We start from the raw sequence: 17412 nt of genomic DNA on the forward strand, positions 1-17412 counted from the left end.
GTGCCTTTTCCTGATGTCACCAGCTTAATTAATCATGATGTTCATCTATTAAATGTATGCATCCCAGCTCAATATGTTGTTGTAAATGTACTTCTGTTCATTATCTGGTCCCTCAGTGAATACAAAGAAGGCTACTGGTTTCATTAAAGGGGAACTATTTAGCTATAGCCCCTTTCGTGACTGTGATGCAAGCCTTGCTTGAATACGCAGTCACTGATTCCACGCTACTAGCCATGTTAATGTGCACCATCAAGCACTGGTTAAAAACGAGCGGTTGGTCCAAAATATATCACATAGCCATTTCAAAGGTACTCACCGTTGCATTATGGTTTCACACACAGAAGCAGGGGGGTTTGAAAGCTCGGCGTTGCTAATAACCATTTAGGTCAAATCATTTTTATAAACGAGTAAAAAAAATCACTGAACTAGCCTTGGCTAAAATGGCTTCTTCCGCATTTTGACACCGGAGCGCTGTGATTGCTGGCTGCTTTATCACATGCCTGGTGCGCCCAGCAATCACAGCGCTACGGCGTCAAAATGCGGAAGAAGCCATTTTAGCCATCTCATCAGGTGAGAAAATCGGCGACAGATAGCTATGTGCTGATTCACTTTGAGGGGGAGGAGATTCCTCGAGCCGGAGGTACCGAGGCACTGAAAGACAACTGAGAGAACCAGTTCAAAAGGTAGGCGATACTGCCACCTGTCGGGATTCGAGCGGCATTGCAATTATAACGTAGGCAGCGGTGCCAGGGAGACACAGGCAGGTCTGCGTGAGTGTTTTGAATGGAAAAACCAAAAAAAAATTAAAATGATCAAAAAATTTGATTTCTCGTTTTTGGCGCTCAAGAGTTGGATTTGAAACACAAGAATTCTCGTGTTTGGCACAGAAAGAGTTAATGTGACGTCTCGTCTCGTTGTCGTCAGGGGAAAAAGCTTCATTGACGACCATATTTAGTCATCATTTTCGTTGACTAAATTAACACTGGCTCTGAGCATAGTTTACTTAACACATTCAGCGCCAGAGCTATATGGCGAATATAGGTCTAGATGGTCGCCGCTTTAATCAATGGGAGGACGGGGAGATTTGCGAGTGCTTAAAATATATCTTAAATTATGGCTATGGGTCTAATACACCCGTCGCTTATCAATGAGTTGCTTGCAGTCAACATGTACAAAACGGATTGTTTTTTTATCGGTACATTTCCGTTTTATACTGTTTTGAATACGAGTATAGTTTTGGTGATTTCTAGTAATTCCAGAGAAAGACGCGATAATAGCCCTTTAGTGGAATACACAAAACACGTTGTAATTTTTCGGCTGATTTATGAATCGTTTTCAAATAAATGCTAGATTATTGATAGTATATGTGTCCTCATGCACGATATACTCTCTTTTCTGGACTCTTTTCGTATCACAAACAGTACTGTATTTGCAAATCTGGTACGTCATAAATGTATAGATGTAGCAGTACTGTCTATCTATATGTCATGTATATCATATATGTTATGATGAATTGAAAATGGGGGACCCTGACGTAAACAAGACGAAAGTCTTTCTCTGGTCTGCATCCCCTTAACAATTGTATGTATTGAGATGTACTGTACTGTGCCCATTCTGCAATCTGTTAATAAAGTTTTCAATCAATCAATCAAAAGCGGGCTGAAAAATCTATTATCCGTGCCTTGGGTCGGTACCAACACACACACACACGTTGTGATCGCTGTGAAAGAAACATCTGATTAACCCAAGATTGGTAACATAGAGTCCTTACCTCACATCTGATGTCCTGCAAAAAGATTAATCCAATTCCTGATCGCCATTCCAAATATTGATTGCGTTTATTGATCCAACGTTATATATCCAAAACACATAATCCACGCTAGGTTAGGTTAGGTTTACTTTATTTGTTCAAGGGGGACAGTGTACCGTACTTTTCGCACTATAAGCCGCACCTGACTATAAGCCGCAGCAGCTAAATTGAATGATGTGTACATATATAAGCCGCACTGGACTATAAGCCGCAGGTGTTTTAATGTTTAATTACCATATGTAATTAGCATTGGGACACAATACTGTCGGACAAATAACAAGAATTAACTCATTTACAAGTTGTATTAAGTTTAGCAAATAAGGGAACAGATAAATAACATTTCAATGCAGTCAAAAAAGCAATATTTTGATTTTTACATTTTCGGGTTTGGTCACGTCGAGTCACATATAAGCCGCACCGTTATATAAGCCGCAGGGTCGAAAAATGGGGGGGAAAGCCGCGGCTTATAGTCCGAAAAGTACGGTACATTAATAAAACATTTTACAAATGTAAATGCACCCAATTTTAGCCAAAAGGCTAATTTCCATTGGCAGTCCCCCTGCCAGAAGGTACAGGCTAAAATCCTGTGTAAAAAAAAAGGGTTAGCAATAAAAACAGATTGTCCCCAGTCAATGTGGTATACTGCATGCCTGAGAAGGAAAACCTGGACCGGATTTTTTTTTGATGCACAGTCCCAGCCAATCCAATTCAATGATGTGCAATACCATCCGATAACGATAACATCAGGTTGGATGGATGAAAATGAATGGATATCGCTAATAAAAGAAATAACGATTAAAACCCGACTAGACTCGTGATTGGCGCTCAAGCGTCGGCGAGTTAACCCGACTATACTCGGGTCTGGCATCCAATGTGTTAATAGTAGATCATGGGCTCACCAACAGTGAAAGGCTTTTCTCTTATTTCATTTCATTTTCATTTCATGGTAATGCACAGTTCCATAAAAGTATAATAGTATAATTTCATAATTAAAGCACCTCTCAATTTGCATATCCCATGAGCGAAAAGGAGCGGGAGAAGAAAATCTTATTTTGCCTTCCTCAAAACAATAAGTAAACAATAGAAATAAATGCTCTGTCAATTACACATATTTAAAGGGGACATGCATTGCTATTCCTTTCACTATTTGGGCAACTTTACACAATTCCTGTGAGTCTATGGAACACATCTGTGAGGTTTTTTTTCAAAAAAAATTCATTGTTTTATATATTTCTAGTTCAAGATTTCAAGCTGATTTGGCTGGGCTCTGCCCATAAGCGCTTTGAGTGACAGTCACCCGCACAGCGTGATACATACGAGAGAGAGCGAGAGAGCGAGAGAGAGAACGAGCAAGCGAGAGAGAGAGAGAGAGGGAGAGGGAGAACGAGCAAGTGAGAGAGAGAGAGAGAGAGAGAGAGAGAGAGAGAGAGAGGAGAGATGCGTCCCAGACACACACGCAGTCAAGTTTGTGTGTAAATGCTCCGGACGAGGGAGAGAGACGGCGCACACACATTTTTACACACACTCCTGCGCGTGGTCCCGTGCGGCCCCTCTCTCTCTCTCCCTCTATCTCTCCCTCTCTATCTCTCTCTCTCCCTCTCTCGCTCGCTCGTTCTCTGCTGTCTGTCGGACTCTGCACCCTGTTTGAGGAAGTAATCCACTCGCTCTGTTGAGCGAATTGTGGGCGGTCACTACAACCACAGAGCCAATCAGATCACAATCAGCTCAACCAGTGCCTTATTCACGTCAGCAAAACAGTCAAATCAGAACGGCTTAGTTGAGTGAGGGAAGATCTCGTGAACTCGAAACTAGACTGATGAGTCAATATGATAATTAGAGACACAGACCACATTGATATAATCCCCCATTGCTAGGAAACATTGCTAAACACTGGAAAATGCCATTTATAATGCATGGGACCTTTAACAATCAATAATTACAATAACATGGGGAAAGAAATTGTCATAGGGAAAGCACAGTCATACAGTCCAATTGTTCTTTCTTTATACACTTGAACTGAAAGTTATTTGTACAACTCTTTAAATCATTCTGTAGAGAATTCCACAGTTTTACGCCACATACTGACATACACATCTGCGTTAAAGTAGTCCATGCATACTGATGCTTAAAATGTAATTTCCTTCTATGGTTCTCATCCTTGGAACTAAAAACGAACAACTTCTGCAAGCTTTCTTAATGTCTCACAACAGTCCCAAATGACAAATCTGAGCCTTAACTAATTCACGGCCAACCACGACTATAGTCGGGTTATCTCGCCAACCGTTGAGCGCCAAAACCAGAGTATAGTCAGGTTTTCGATCGTTTTCATAGTTTTTTCTTTTTTTCGATTTTTTTATTCTATACAGTCTCACGGACCTCGGTGTTACCATTGGAACTCATTCTGAGACCCAGAGAGTGCAATACCGGCCAAATCCTACTAGGTGGCAGTATCGCCTACCCTTTGAAACCTTATTTCACACTGTGTGTTACATTGTATATGGTCTGGGCGGAGAATTTAGACCAAGCCAAGTGAATCGCTTCAACCGAGCACTTTGAAACGCGTTCAGCACACTCATGCATATTTGCATATTTTGTGCCAGTTCATGTCAGGGACATCAATACTGGAAATCGCGATCAGACAATTTGAATATTCTTTTTGGGATACCTCCTAGTAAAGGTAAGGACTATATGACATCAATCCTAGTTTGATCCAACAATGATTTAACATCGATCGCAACAATCAACCTATGTAGTATTAAAACATAATACCTATTATATACCTTTGATTTGGAAATAGTAACGTGTCTAGATACAAGATACAAGAGTTTTATTTGTCACGGCATACAGGTATACAGTGAAATGCCCCCCGCATTTCACTGTATACCTGTATGCCGTGACAAATAAAACTCTTGTCTCGCCCGCAACGATGTGCATAATACAAGTAATAATATAAGAGTCCAACCAATAGAGCGACATAGTGCAATAAACAAGTAAACAAAGTAGGCATATCGGTATCTGTACTTACAGAGCATGCCACAGGTCCTGTGGCAGTGCAGTACACTGTTAGCTACGGATGAGGCATTGGGTCTTTATGTACACTGCTATACAATGCTATATTATACGATCTCAAGCTATACTATTCTTAAGTGATCTTTCCTTCTGTAAAGTGTCCATAGTGTGAGCGTGTGCAGCATGAGTGTGTGTGTGCTCATGTTAAAGTGGCTGCTAGTGTGTGAGCGTGTACAGTGTGTGTGTTGTGTGTGTGCTCATGTGTGCTTGTGCGTGGAGAGTTCAGTGTTCAAGGCTCTGATGGCCTGTGGGAAGAAGCTGAGCCTAAGTCTCTCTGTCCTCGTTACTGGTGCTCGCAGGCGTTTGCCTGACCGCAGCAGCATGAACAGGCTGTTGTTGGAGTGGTGAGGGTCTTTCATTATCCTGCAGGCTCTGGATTTGCACCTCTTGTTGTATAGGACCTGCAGGGTTGGTAGTGCAATACCCGTGGTACGCTCGGCTGAGCGCACCACTCTCTGTAGGGCCTTCTTGTCCTGTGCCGTGCTGTTGCCATACCAGGCAGTGATGTTTCCAGTCAAGATGCTCTCTACAGCTCCGGAGTAGAAGGACTGGAGTATTTTCCCAGATACTCTGAACTTCATTAACTGTCTCAGGTGGTAGAGGCGCTGCTTCGCCTTTTTTACGACTGAGTGTCCAGGTGAGCAATGCGAACACCTTTAGCAAAATTCACATATCGCTCCATAAAGCAGCTTCCAGGAATTAGCCAGGATCACTCTGAAACTATACAATATTCACCACGGGATAACACGCGAACGTATACATGAAAAAATGTATCCATCTCTTATTAGTATATTTTGCGAGGTAGTGTGTCATCAGTGTGTAGGTGGACCTTTAGCTGTGTTAGGGTTTCGGTGTACTTGCATTTAAATATGCGCTCGCGTGGGCAACAGTCAACTGGAGGCAGTGTGGATGTGATGACCGGCTAAACACTAAATCTCAACATGGAAAGCTGCAATGATCTCAACCTTTAGGGAGCCGTCTGACTTCGCTGAGAGTTAGCTGAAACCGTCCATTAGCTCTTCTCCACATCTGATTGAACACACCAGAGGCATCGCTGCATACTAGCTAACTAAACCCATGAGATCCATCTAGTTCAACAGCACTGGAACTGTGAGTGTGTGTTCTTGTCAGAATTATAGGCAAGCTGTTCTGTGAGCACTGTATTATCAGTTGTTGCACATTGCACATTCACCTATTCTATATATATATATATATATATATATATATATATATATATATATTAGAGCTGGGCCGTTAACGGCGTTAACGTGCTGCGTTAACGCGAGACTAGTATCGCGCGATAATATAATTGACGCCGTTAATCTTTTTCTCAACGTTGGGTCTGTATTGTCCTTAAATACTTGCCGTAGTTCCCAGATGTGGTACCCGGAAGTGATTGCACTACCGGAGCTGTAGTCAGAATAATGTGTTAAACTAAAGTAGTGGTCCGGTAATCATTGTTATACAGGTGAGGTTAAGAAGTCCTCAGGATATAACACAATTCGGCGTTGAGGACGTCTGAATCTGCGCAATGCAAGAAAGAAGAAGTCCGTTGCGAGCTTTGTTTACATTATTAACGTTAGCTTAGCGAGTTAGCATGTTAGCTCACGTTGATCGAGCGAAACATCTACAAGAGGAGGAAATCCACTTTACACACTAAAGGAAGGATCGACTAGACTATCGTGAGTGTTTACAACAGAAATGGCTTGGGTTATTGGAAATATTGGACCTTTTGATGACAATGTAGCCCCTTTCGTGACTGTGATGCACGGAGTGAATCCACAGTCACTTGCTCCTCAATAGGAAACCAACCTAGATTTACCATGAAGGACTGGTTCTGGCCAAGCCGTTCGTTATACAAGAATCACAGACACGTTTCAAAGGTACTCACAGTTGCACGAGGGTTTCGGACAGAGATACGGGATGGTTTGAAAGCTCTGCGTTGCTAATAAACATTTTAAATAATTTTTATAAACTGCTCAAAAGGGCATTATTTCCGCCGTTGGGTGATCACAGCGCATGCGCACCATCCCGTATCTCTGTTCGAAACCCTCGTGCAACTGTGAGTACCTTTGTAATTTCTCTGTGATACTTGTATAACGAACGGTTCGGCCAGAACCAGTCCTTCATGGTAAATCTAGGTTGGTTTCCTATTGAGGAGCAAGTGACTGTGGATTCACTCAGTGCATCACAGTCACGAAAGGGGCTAATGACAATGTGGAGCAATATGAAATGAAAATGGGGGACCCTGATGTAAACAAGACAAACGTCTTTCTCTGGTCTGCATCCAGCCGTACTGTATTGTACCCATTCTGCAATCTGTTAAATAACGTTTTCATTCATTCATTCATGGAACTGTTACACTGAGCTTGCACTGAATTTGTTGAGAAACCTGCTTCTGCAGCAGTCTGTGTGTGAGCAACCAGTCAGCAGCATTGTGAATTTAGAGATTCACTAAAAGACACATTGAGAGACAGGTTTGTGTGTGGATTAAGAAATGAAGGTGCACAGTAGAAACTACTGACAGAGCGTGATTTGACACTGGAGAGAGCTGTCAATATCAGTGTAACAATGTTAATGGCATCAAAGGAAGGGCACCGAACATTACGATAAATCTGGTTTTAAAAGAAACACTTTTAAATGACAAAAAGAAGAGACATGTTCATGCTGTTGATTTTTTTTTTTTTTTTTTTTTTTTATTGCCATTTTAATCTAGATTAATCTAGATTAATTCCAGGATTGCAGGTAGATAAATCTAGATTAAAAAATGTAATCTATGCCCAGCTCTAATATATATATATATATCACCTATATACTGTGTGTATATATATATATATTGTGACGAGCCTGGTGGTGTGCAGACTCGTCACGGTTCAAAAACAAACTAATTCAAATGTCCACACAAGTGCAATATAGTTCGATGGGAAAAACACAAAACAGGCTTTCGTACAAAAAAAGGGATTGTTCAATACTCAGAGTAGTCGTCCGGTCCAGGGTCAGTTCACAAGGGGGTTTCTCAGCCAGTCTAGGGTCCAGTACACAATGAACACCTTCTCGCCTTCTCCTCTCCTCTCACTACCTCTCACCTCACAAAACTCAGAATATACCACTCTCTCTCTCAATGTAACAACTCCAACCTCACCTCCACTCAACTCACCTCTCACTAACCTAGTGTATTTGTAGTGTGTGTTTATGGGGTGTGTGCACGTGAGATGTGGGTGAACTAATGATGCACAGGTGTGTTCTATCAGTACTAATCAGCTACCTAATTGTTTCCACTCCTTCCGTGGCAATAATATCTCCCGTCCTTCACATGTCCATCAGAGGGGGGGTGATATCTGCCACAATACATATCTAAATATATATATATATTTACAGCATATATATCCATATCTGTCTGCATATAATCCTCCTATATACCTACTTATACACCTGCACACATCCATACAACTCTGTATGATAGCATGTACAATAATGCTGTATATCACCTGTCCATTATATATTACTAATGCATTTTACTGTTACATTTGCACTCTGGTTGGATGCCAAACGTATTTCCGTTGTACTGTACTTGTGCTGTATAATGACAATACATTTTAATCTAATCTATGTCAAGTGTTGCCAGCACGACCCCATGTTATAACCTCCTCTCGCCCCTCACCACCACCCCTCCCTGCCTCCCTCTCCAGACGCAGCAACAGCTGTCCAAGAAGGAGATCGAGGACCTGCTGCGGAGGGGGGCCTATGGGGCCATTATGGACGACGAGGACGAGGGCGCCAAGTTCTGCGAGGAGGACATCGACCAAATCCTCCAGCGCCGCACCAAGACCATCACCATCGAGTCGGAGGGACGGGGCTCCACCTTTGCCAAGGTATACACACACACACACACACACACACACACACACACACACACACACACACACACACACACACACACTTTGAATACTTACACTGCACTTCATCAAGAAACATCTCAAAATGGGTCTGATGAACAGTGGCAGTACATCACCAACGAAAAGATCTGTGTCAAACTATTTCCATCTTGCAGTTACGGTAATACAGCATAGCATTAATACAGCAAAGGGGTGACAGTGGCTCAGGAGGTAGAGCAGTCTAGTAATCAGAAGGTTCCCAATTTGATTCCAGCTGTGTGTAAACATTTTCATTTACATTTTCAAACCTTTATTTAAACTCGAAAGGCAACTGAGGTTTCCCTCATTTACAGTCACGTTGAGTGTATATAGAGGAAAAAAAGGCATATAAAATCATAACAATAAGACAACAAGGCGAGACAAAAGTAAGGATAACAAATAAATGAATACACATACAACTTGGTTGGAGATCAAGGTTTTAAACTCTGCAACAGAGGGGAGAATCTCAAGCTTTAAGGACTGTTGGAGTTCATTCCATGAGCTAGAGGCATCGTAGCAAAATGCAGATTTACCCTGTTCCAAGCTAACTCGAGTGAACTTAAGGACCAGCCAGTCAAACTAAAACGGGTTCCAAAATTCCATTCCAATAATGATGTAGTATAAGGAGGTAGCGTGTTTGGGAATAACCCGACTTTACACACTGACGTCTCCCTGACAGATAATCTTGGAACCAATCACATGCATTTCTATCCAAACTTTTCCTTGAGCAAGACACCCGATGAGCAGGTTGGCATCTTGCATGGTTGCCTCCGCCGTCAGTTTGTGACTGAGTGAACGGGTGAATGTGAGGCATAAGGCGTAAAGCGCTTTGGACAAAATAGCGCTATATAAAAGCAGTCCATTGACCATTTGGCACATGTTAACATGATGGACAGGAGTGTTCCTCAGAACTATATAAAGCACTTTCATTTGTAATCCATGGATATTCTGTCACATATATACATGGAATTGAACTCTTTATTTAAATGTTACCGCAAATGAGGGCAACCTCATTGAACTTTGCAAGGTTTTCGAGTCATAAAGGTTTGAATTAATGAAAATTATATTATTTGTATTTGTTTCCACAAGACTATATTGACATCTCAGTTGAATGGCATATGATTATCTTTTGATGTGATTTTCTAAACTTTCTTTTGTCATGTCTATTTCTAGGCCAGTTTTGTTTCATCCGGAAATCGCACAGACATCTCGTTGGATGACCCTAATTTCTGGGACAAGTGGGCCAAGAAGGCTGAGATCGATGTGGAAACGGTCAACGGCAGAGTAAGCACTATGAAGTCCATACTTGGATAGAACATACAGTACTTAATATTAGGGATGGGCAATACGGGCCTACATTTCACATATATTTAACATGTTGGACGGTAACAATGTAGAATTAAATATTTCTTGCAATACCATTAAGAATATATATATACATATATATAAATAATAATAAATGGGGGAGGGGGGGTAAAGGGCTCCATGATAATGCCTGTTTCCTGCCATGGATCCCAAAAATGCATTTATTATACAGTATAATATTCACATTGTGCGAAACAACACAGTAACTGTGCTCGATGTTAAGTCTGTGGTCAAAGCTAACGATCACCAGTTCTCTTTGTACCCATGCAGAAGGAACTATAAGGGTTCATTTATACGTTAGCACAGTTCTGTGTACCCATGCAGTAGGAACGATAAGGGTTCATTTATACCTTAGCACACATTTCTACTAGTGTATCATTACTATGTTATATCACTCACCCCTACTTATTACTATACGATATTACTACCATCTACTTTAGTGACTCAAGGTAGGCAGTGCTTTGCCTTGAAGTCTCATGTTTCTTTCTGTTGACTCATTGTACCTCTCTGTGTAAGTCCTCAGGATTGATAACAATTCACATTGAACCTTCGGGACTCTTTAAAATATTGACTGTATCCATTCCCCCCTCTCCTCCACACAGAACAGCCTAGTGATCGATACCCCTCGTGTGAGGAAGCAGACGCGGCCTTTTAGCGCCACGAAGGACGAGTTGGCGGAACTGTCGGAGGGCGAAAGCGACAGTGATGACACCAAGCCCAAGCTCAAACGAGCCTACGACCGCCTCAACAGCTACGGACGCACAGAGTGCTTCAGGGTGGAGAAGAACCTGCTGGTCTACGGGTGAGTCACCTGGCCTGCTAACGCATCACCCCAACTACGCTTCTATTATTAGACCCTGCTAGCACATTGCGCCAGCTACACTTCTATTATTAGACCAGACTTGTGTCAGCGTTTAACTGCCATATTCATTTCCTCTCATCACTTTGTTTTCCCCATCAACAATTGAGCAAATTAGTCAGTCCTTTTCCCCCGACAGATACAGTATATTGTAGCATTGATATTATCTGCCAATATTTGCTCAGAATTTTGTATTGACCTCGTATCGGTGGCGACAGTGCTTCAGTAGGTAGACCGGTTGTCTGGTAATCTGAAGGTTCCCAGTTCGATTCCAGCTCCTCCCGGGCAGTTTGTTGAAGCGTCCTTGAGTAAGACACTTAACCCCTAACCGCTCCTGATGAGCAGGTTGGCACCTTGCATGGTTGCCTCCGCCGTCAGTGCGTGAGTGAATGGGTGAATGTGTGAGTGAATGGGTGAATGTGTGAGTGAATGGGTGAATGTGAGGTAGGGGTGGACGGTATAAACGGTATACAGTATAAACGGTATGAATTTGCTCTACGGTATGGATTTTGACTATACCGTGTAACCGGTAGGGATGGGAATCGAAAACCGGTTCCCGTTGGGAACCGGTTCCTAATTGGCCGATGCCTGGAACCGTGTGGCTCCTGTGACTTTCGATTCCCTTAACGCTGCCAGGTTTTTCCTACAGTTGCGCGCGTTAGCATGTAGCCATGGCAGACTCTATTTGATTCCTTAAGGGCTCGAAATTGCCTGGCTTTTGGTCATATGCTCCCGAAATGCTCCCGCTGTTTGGCTACTTCTATGTGCAGTGAAAACTACTTGAATGCTTTCATTGATTTAGTTTAGGGTGAGCTAAAATTAGCCGCGGAGCTATCGCTAGCTAACGTGAGCTAACGCTATTTAATCAAGCTCACAAAGAGAGATAAACAGCTGACAGCGGATAGTACAGGTACAAATACAATAAAACAGCGGGTGGGGACTGTTCTGTAAACATTGTACTCTTTAGTTCACATATAATAAGAGCCGGATTGTTTATTTACTAAGTCCGTCAGACAGGAAGTACCATGGTGCAACATACAAATGTGTCCGTGTAGCAACACAAGCCAATACCTACAGGACAGGGGCCCGGGGAGGGAGCTCTGTGTGTCTGTGTGTGTGTGTGTGTGAGACATAAGTCAGAGGAATAACGACTGTTATTCAATAGATTAAATTAGTTTAAGAATAAAAAAATAAATACATTTTAAGAGAATCTCAAATACATTATTTTATTTAAGTGTAGGCTATAGTTAATGTTTTATTTTTTACAGTTTTTGTATTTTTCTGACATGGTAAATGGCTGCTTTTTTATATAGCGCTTTTATCCAAAGCGCTTTACAATTTGTTCCTTACATTTTACCCAATCACTCACACATTCACACAACGACGGCGCAGGCAACCATGCAAGGTGCCAACCTGCTCATCGGGAGCAGTTAGGGGTTAAGTGTCTTGCTCAAGGACACATCGACACGCTGCCCGGGAGGAGCGGGAATCGAACCGGGAACCTCCGGATTGCCAGACGACTGCTCTACCTCCCGAGCCACTGTCGCCCCTGACATGGGGGCTCAACAATAAATGACAATCAGAAATGTCAAGTTGCATGTTGTTATTCTAACCAGCTTAGTTCTGTTGCATTTCCAATTTATTTATTTAAATTATAAATTGATCAGGTATCGATAAGAGAATCGATAAAGAATCGAATCGATAAGCAGAATCGATAATGGAATCGTATCGATAAAATCCTATCAATTCCCATCCCTAGTAACCGGTAGAGCAGCTCTAAAAGAGCAATGACGTCATGTAACCACAGCGCGACTATTTCAATCGCATTTGCCCCTAAAAATAGATAGAATTAGTCATAGATAATAGATATGTGCAAACTGGAAAAAGTTATTTAGGAGGCTTCGCGCAGTGGGCGTGTCAACACGCAATTGTCATTTCATAATAAACACATATCACCGCAGCGCACAGCAAGTTTCAATTTCAGTTCCTGGCATTTTTAACCAGTGGAGAAAGGTAAGGGATTTCCCTATCGTTTTTCTTATATGAATTATTCTACGTTAATAAAACATACCTGGTGATCAACTACAGTTTGCTGTAAACATTATGATATGTGTGTAGTGTTATGATAACGACGGCTGCAGCGGGAGGACGGCTGCAGCAGTGGAGTTGCGAATAGCATGTAGCTGCAGAGCCGCAGAACCATGGGCGCTTTTAGGTCTGGTCACAGGCCCGCTCAACAGCGCCCCCCCACCCAACGGCTGAATTGCCAATGGCTCCTGAAAGCGCCCATGGTTCTGCGGCTCTGCAGCTACATATGCTTCTAGCAAAATCCAGCATCCAGCCTCGCTGTTTGCAATGGGAGCAGCACGGAGTCTCGACTCGGGACTTATTTTATTTGGAATATAATGACTTTATACGCAAAAGTAGCCTAGTTTTAAGTTAAAATATTATAAATCTACATGCCTTGAGGATGTCATTCTTTATATAGCCTGCCTATCAGGCAAAAAAAATTATTCTAACGGAAACACTGGTACCGTGATATATACCGTTACCGTCTATGCTTCAAATTATACCGTGATATAAATTTTAGACCATACCGTCCACCCCTAATGTGAGGCATCAGTTGTAAAGCACTATATAAATGCAGTCCATTTACAATTTACCATCGGTATGGGTTCACATCCACAGATATAATCAGTACTTATAGATTTTGATAGACCTGTTATAAATTAAGTATTATATATCCATTATATATATATATATTATCTGTTTATATGAAAACATATGATGAAGTCTGTTATTCCTGTATAACGAACACCTCCAGTAACCATATGCACAGTATGAGAAAATACGCAAGTATGAGAAAATACTTAAATAAATGTATATTGTCACCTATGCGCAGATATCACCTATTGGCAGGTATATTCATAATAAGTAATTCTGCTCCAAAAATTATGTTTTTTTTTTTGGGTTAGTCTTTTTTTGTTGGTCTCAAATTCTCTCTTTCCCCCTCCCTGTTCTCTGTGATCCAGGTGGGGTCGTTGGAAGGATATTCTTATCCACGGGCGTTTCAAGAAGCAGCTGACTGAGCGGGACGTGGAGTCCATCTGCAGGGCGCTGCTGGCTTACTGCCTGGTGCACTACCGCGGAGACGACAAGATCAAGAGCTTCATGTGGGACCTGATCGCCCCCACCGAGGACGGGCAGACCAAGGAGCTGCAGAACCACCTGGGTGAGACACACTGGGGCCTCCAACTGTAATGCCTTCAAACAGCGACCTCTACAGGCAGAGCCCTGCATGGTATTGCACTTGTTTACAGTTCTGCCAAGAGACGTCTGGAGAAATTCACAGTATAAGTATGTTACTATAATATGGATTTTATATAATATATATATACACCATATTATAGCTATATAGTAACTTATTATACTGTGAATTTCTCCAGACTTCTCTTGGCAGAGCTTGAAGTGACCCATCCCCTGTCCTCACTCAACTCCAACCCACACACAAAGACGGTGCAAATTCCAAGACGAGTACTTTTGCCTGGAGTTTGCTGTTTGACAGTTGTATCTTGTTATGATATTGTCAGGGAAGTGGTATCAGTGGACTAAGTGGTATCCTCCTGTGATGCTAACCGCTGTGCCTTGACCTCTCCTCCCTCCGCAGGCCTGTCGACACCGGTGCCACGAGGCAGGAAAGGCAAAAAGATCAAGACTCAGACCAGCACCTTTGATATCCATAAAGCTGAGTGGATCAGGAAGCACAACCCAGAACACCTGCTACAGGATGACGGCTACAAGAAGCACCTCAAACACCACTGCAACAAGTAGGCCCCCCTCCACCTCCCTTATTATCAACCACCTACCTCTACTCAACACCACCCTCAGCTGGAGAGTAGTGAGCGGTAGTCTTTCTGGTTTAAAAGCTGCAGTGTTAGAAGCCTTTTTAATATTGAGTCTGAACAAGCTCTTTTTTCCTTTTCTTTTTTTTCTATTACAAGCTGTTGTATTTGCTTCAAGCTGAGATGCCCCCCCCCCCCCCCCCCCCCCCAATAATATGAAGCTGTGACATTACAATTGTACCTCACAGTACAATTTTTAATGGTGGCACGTCCACATAAGGAGCAATTAGGAGGGATTGAAAAGCCAGATCAAAACCCATCCCCTGATTAATTGAATGACTGGTGGATGAATCCTAATGTGATTTGGGCCTCATAATGACCATCATACTGTAGATCTCATTTTACTTACAGACAAGGGGAGAGGAGAGGGGGGGGTCAGAGCTAGTTAAAAATGGCTTTTGAGATATAAAGCCAAATAGATGATGGCTGCTTGTTTGGGGGGCTGGTGTGTGTGTGTGTGTGTGTGTGTGTGTGTGTGGGGGGGGGGGTGGGGGTGGGGGTGGGGGGAGGCTTTAAACACAGAGCCCTGTAGCCTCCACAGAAAGTTCCCTATTGTTCCCAGGGCAGTAGTGCTGAAGCCAGGGGATCGTCTGTGCATGACACACCGCGGGCAAACGGGGATACACACTCGGTGGCTTTGCTGACCTCCGCATTTTTTCACTCTGCTTGCCTGGAATGTGACCGGCGGTGGGACGTGCAGCTTCACCGCCACGCAGACGAGAACACATTCAGAAATATTCTCTCTTGATCTAGCTGGACTAGGATAGGAATTACAATGGATGTGTGTTGCTGCTACCACCTTGTTATTAAGATAAGAAGATGTATTGCAGGTTCTTTCTCTATGGTGTTTTGTTGTGTGTGTTAGTTGTGTGGAATGTCAGGCAGCATAAGCAAGCCTGTGACAATTGCATACTAGCCCTTGCGCTTCTAAAATAATTCATACCATCCACTGTGTCTGCTGTGGTGGGATCCTGCACTGTCTCTAAGTGAGTCTGTCTGAGACCTCTCACACACACATACACACACACTTGGCTTGTCTGCTAGACTCTGAGAGAGAGAGAGAGAAGGTGATGTAGGGCTGTGCTGGCAAACAGAGGAACCGGCAGCTGCTCTTAAGCGGCCCTGGGCACAGAGGAGAGAGAGAGGGAGGGAGAAAGGAAGGGAGGGGTGGGCCCAACACTTTGTCAGACGGCAGCTCGGACTCCCAGACTGGTCGTGACACCCATCCGTCACTCTGACAGACAGACTTTGGGAGGGCCACAGGTTTCTCTGCTCATGTCAGCGACTTCGGGTTCCTGAGAAGCGCTTTACAAATACAATGAATTATTATTATTATTGTGTGAATGAATTAAGGTGGGAAAGTCTAGGTTCCATCTATAACTAGGGATGTTCGATGTTGGCTTTTTTACCAATATCCGATATACCGATATTGTCCAACTCTTAATTTCCGATACCGATATATGCGGGGTTTCCCTCCCAAAAAAACGGAATAATTTCAGGTAATTAACATTACATATCTCTTGTTGTGGAAATAACACAACATTATGCATACTTTTGACAATAAATTAAATAAGAATTATTAAAAAATAAATAAAAAAAATTAAACCGATACAGATACATTACATTTTAATGCCAATATCGGCCGATAATATCAGTAGGCCGATAATATTGGACATCCCTATCTATAACCGTTCTGAACTGTTAAAGATGAACAGGGTGTACTCTAGTTTGTAACCTCAGTGGGGCCAGTTGCATGAATACAGCCTGGTCGTTGCGCTGTGTGTTTGTAGCCTTTGTTCTACAGCAGTGGTTTTAAACCCTTCCTCAGTAACTCAAGACCACATTTACACCTGTCATTTAATGTTAAGGATAATATCCAGATAACCGTTTATCCACATTCCATTTACACCTGGCCACATTGGTACATCTCCGGTAGCCCAATAGAAAGAAAGAGTGGTTTGAGAAATGGGATTTGAAATCAGTCTTGGTTTTATTTACACTTGTTTTTGTAGCTGTGCGATCTGTTGAAGACGCATGGAGTGGCGACGTATAAAGAGATGAGACCTGAGACTCCACAGCAGCGCCACATTATTTATTGGACTTAAAATGTCACAAAAATCCTAATGGGGTTATGTGACGGCAAGTACAAAGTGCTGCTGGATGAGGTCCATTAACTTGGAGATGAGATCAAAAGCCCTTTTAATTACAATGCTGTACTACCTCACCTTTTTATTATTATTATAATTTTTTATGAAGTTCAATGTCAGTAATTAGTTTATTTATTGGGGGCTGGGGTTATATTAGTCTCAAGCCACAGGCATACCTGCTGGTCCAACAGCCACAGCTCCCAGTATACCTCATCCGCCTGCTGGTCCAACAGCCACAGCTCCCAGTATACCTCATCCGCCTGCTGGTCCAACAGCCACAGCTCCCAGTATACCTACCTCATCCGCCTGCTGGTCCAACAGCCACAGCTCCCAGTATACCTCATCC

General features: G+C 42.7%; 1 protein-coding gene across 3 annotated transcripts in view; it reads left to right on the forward strand.

The window, feature by feature from the left end:
- chd9 (chromodomain helicase DNA binding protein 9) overlaps nt 1-17412 on the forward strand; it is a 202567-nt gene that overhangs the window by 152889 nt on the left and 32266 nt on the right. For all 3 annotated transcript variants that reach the window (XM_084337361.1, XM_084337363.1, XM_084337362.1), the window contains exons 18-22: nt 8569-8751; nt 9967-10077; nt 10761-10960; nt 14050-14249; nt 14685-14844. In XM_084337361.1, the coding sequence (XP_084193487.1) occupies nt 8569-8751; nt 9967-10077; nt 10761-10960; nt 14050-14249; nt 14685-14844 (854 nt within the window). The remainder of the gene's footprint in view (nt 1-8568; nt 8752-9966; nt 10078-10760; nt 10961-14049; nt 14250-14684; nt 14845-17412) is intronic.

The sequence above is a fragment of the Notolepis coatsorum genome, assembly GCF_963971535.1.
Source record: "Notolepis coatsorum genome assembly, chromosome: 20".
Lineage (NCBI taxonomy): Eukaryota > Metazoa > Chordata > Actinopteri > Aulopiformes > Paralepididae > Notolepis > Notolepis coatsorum.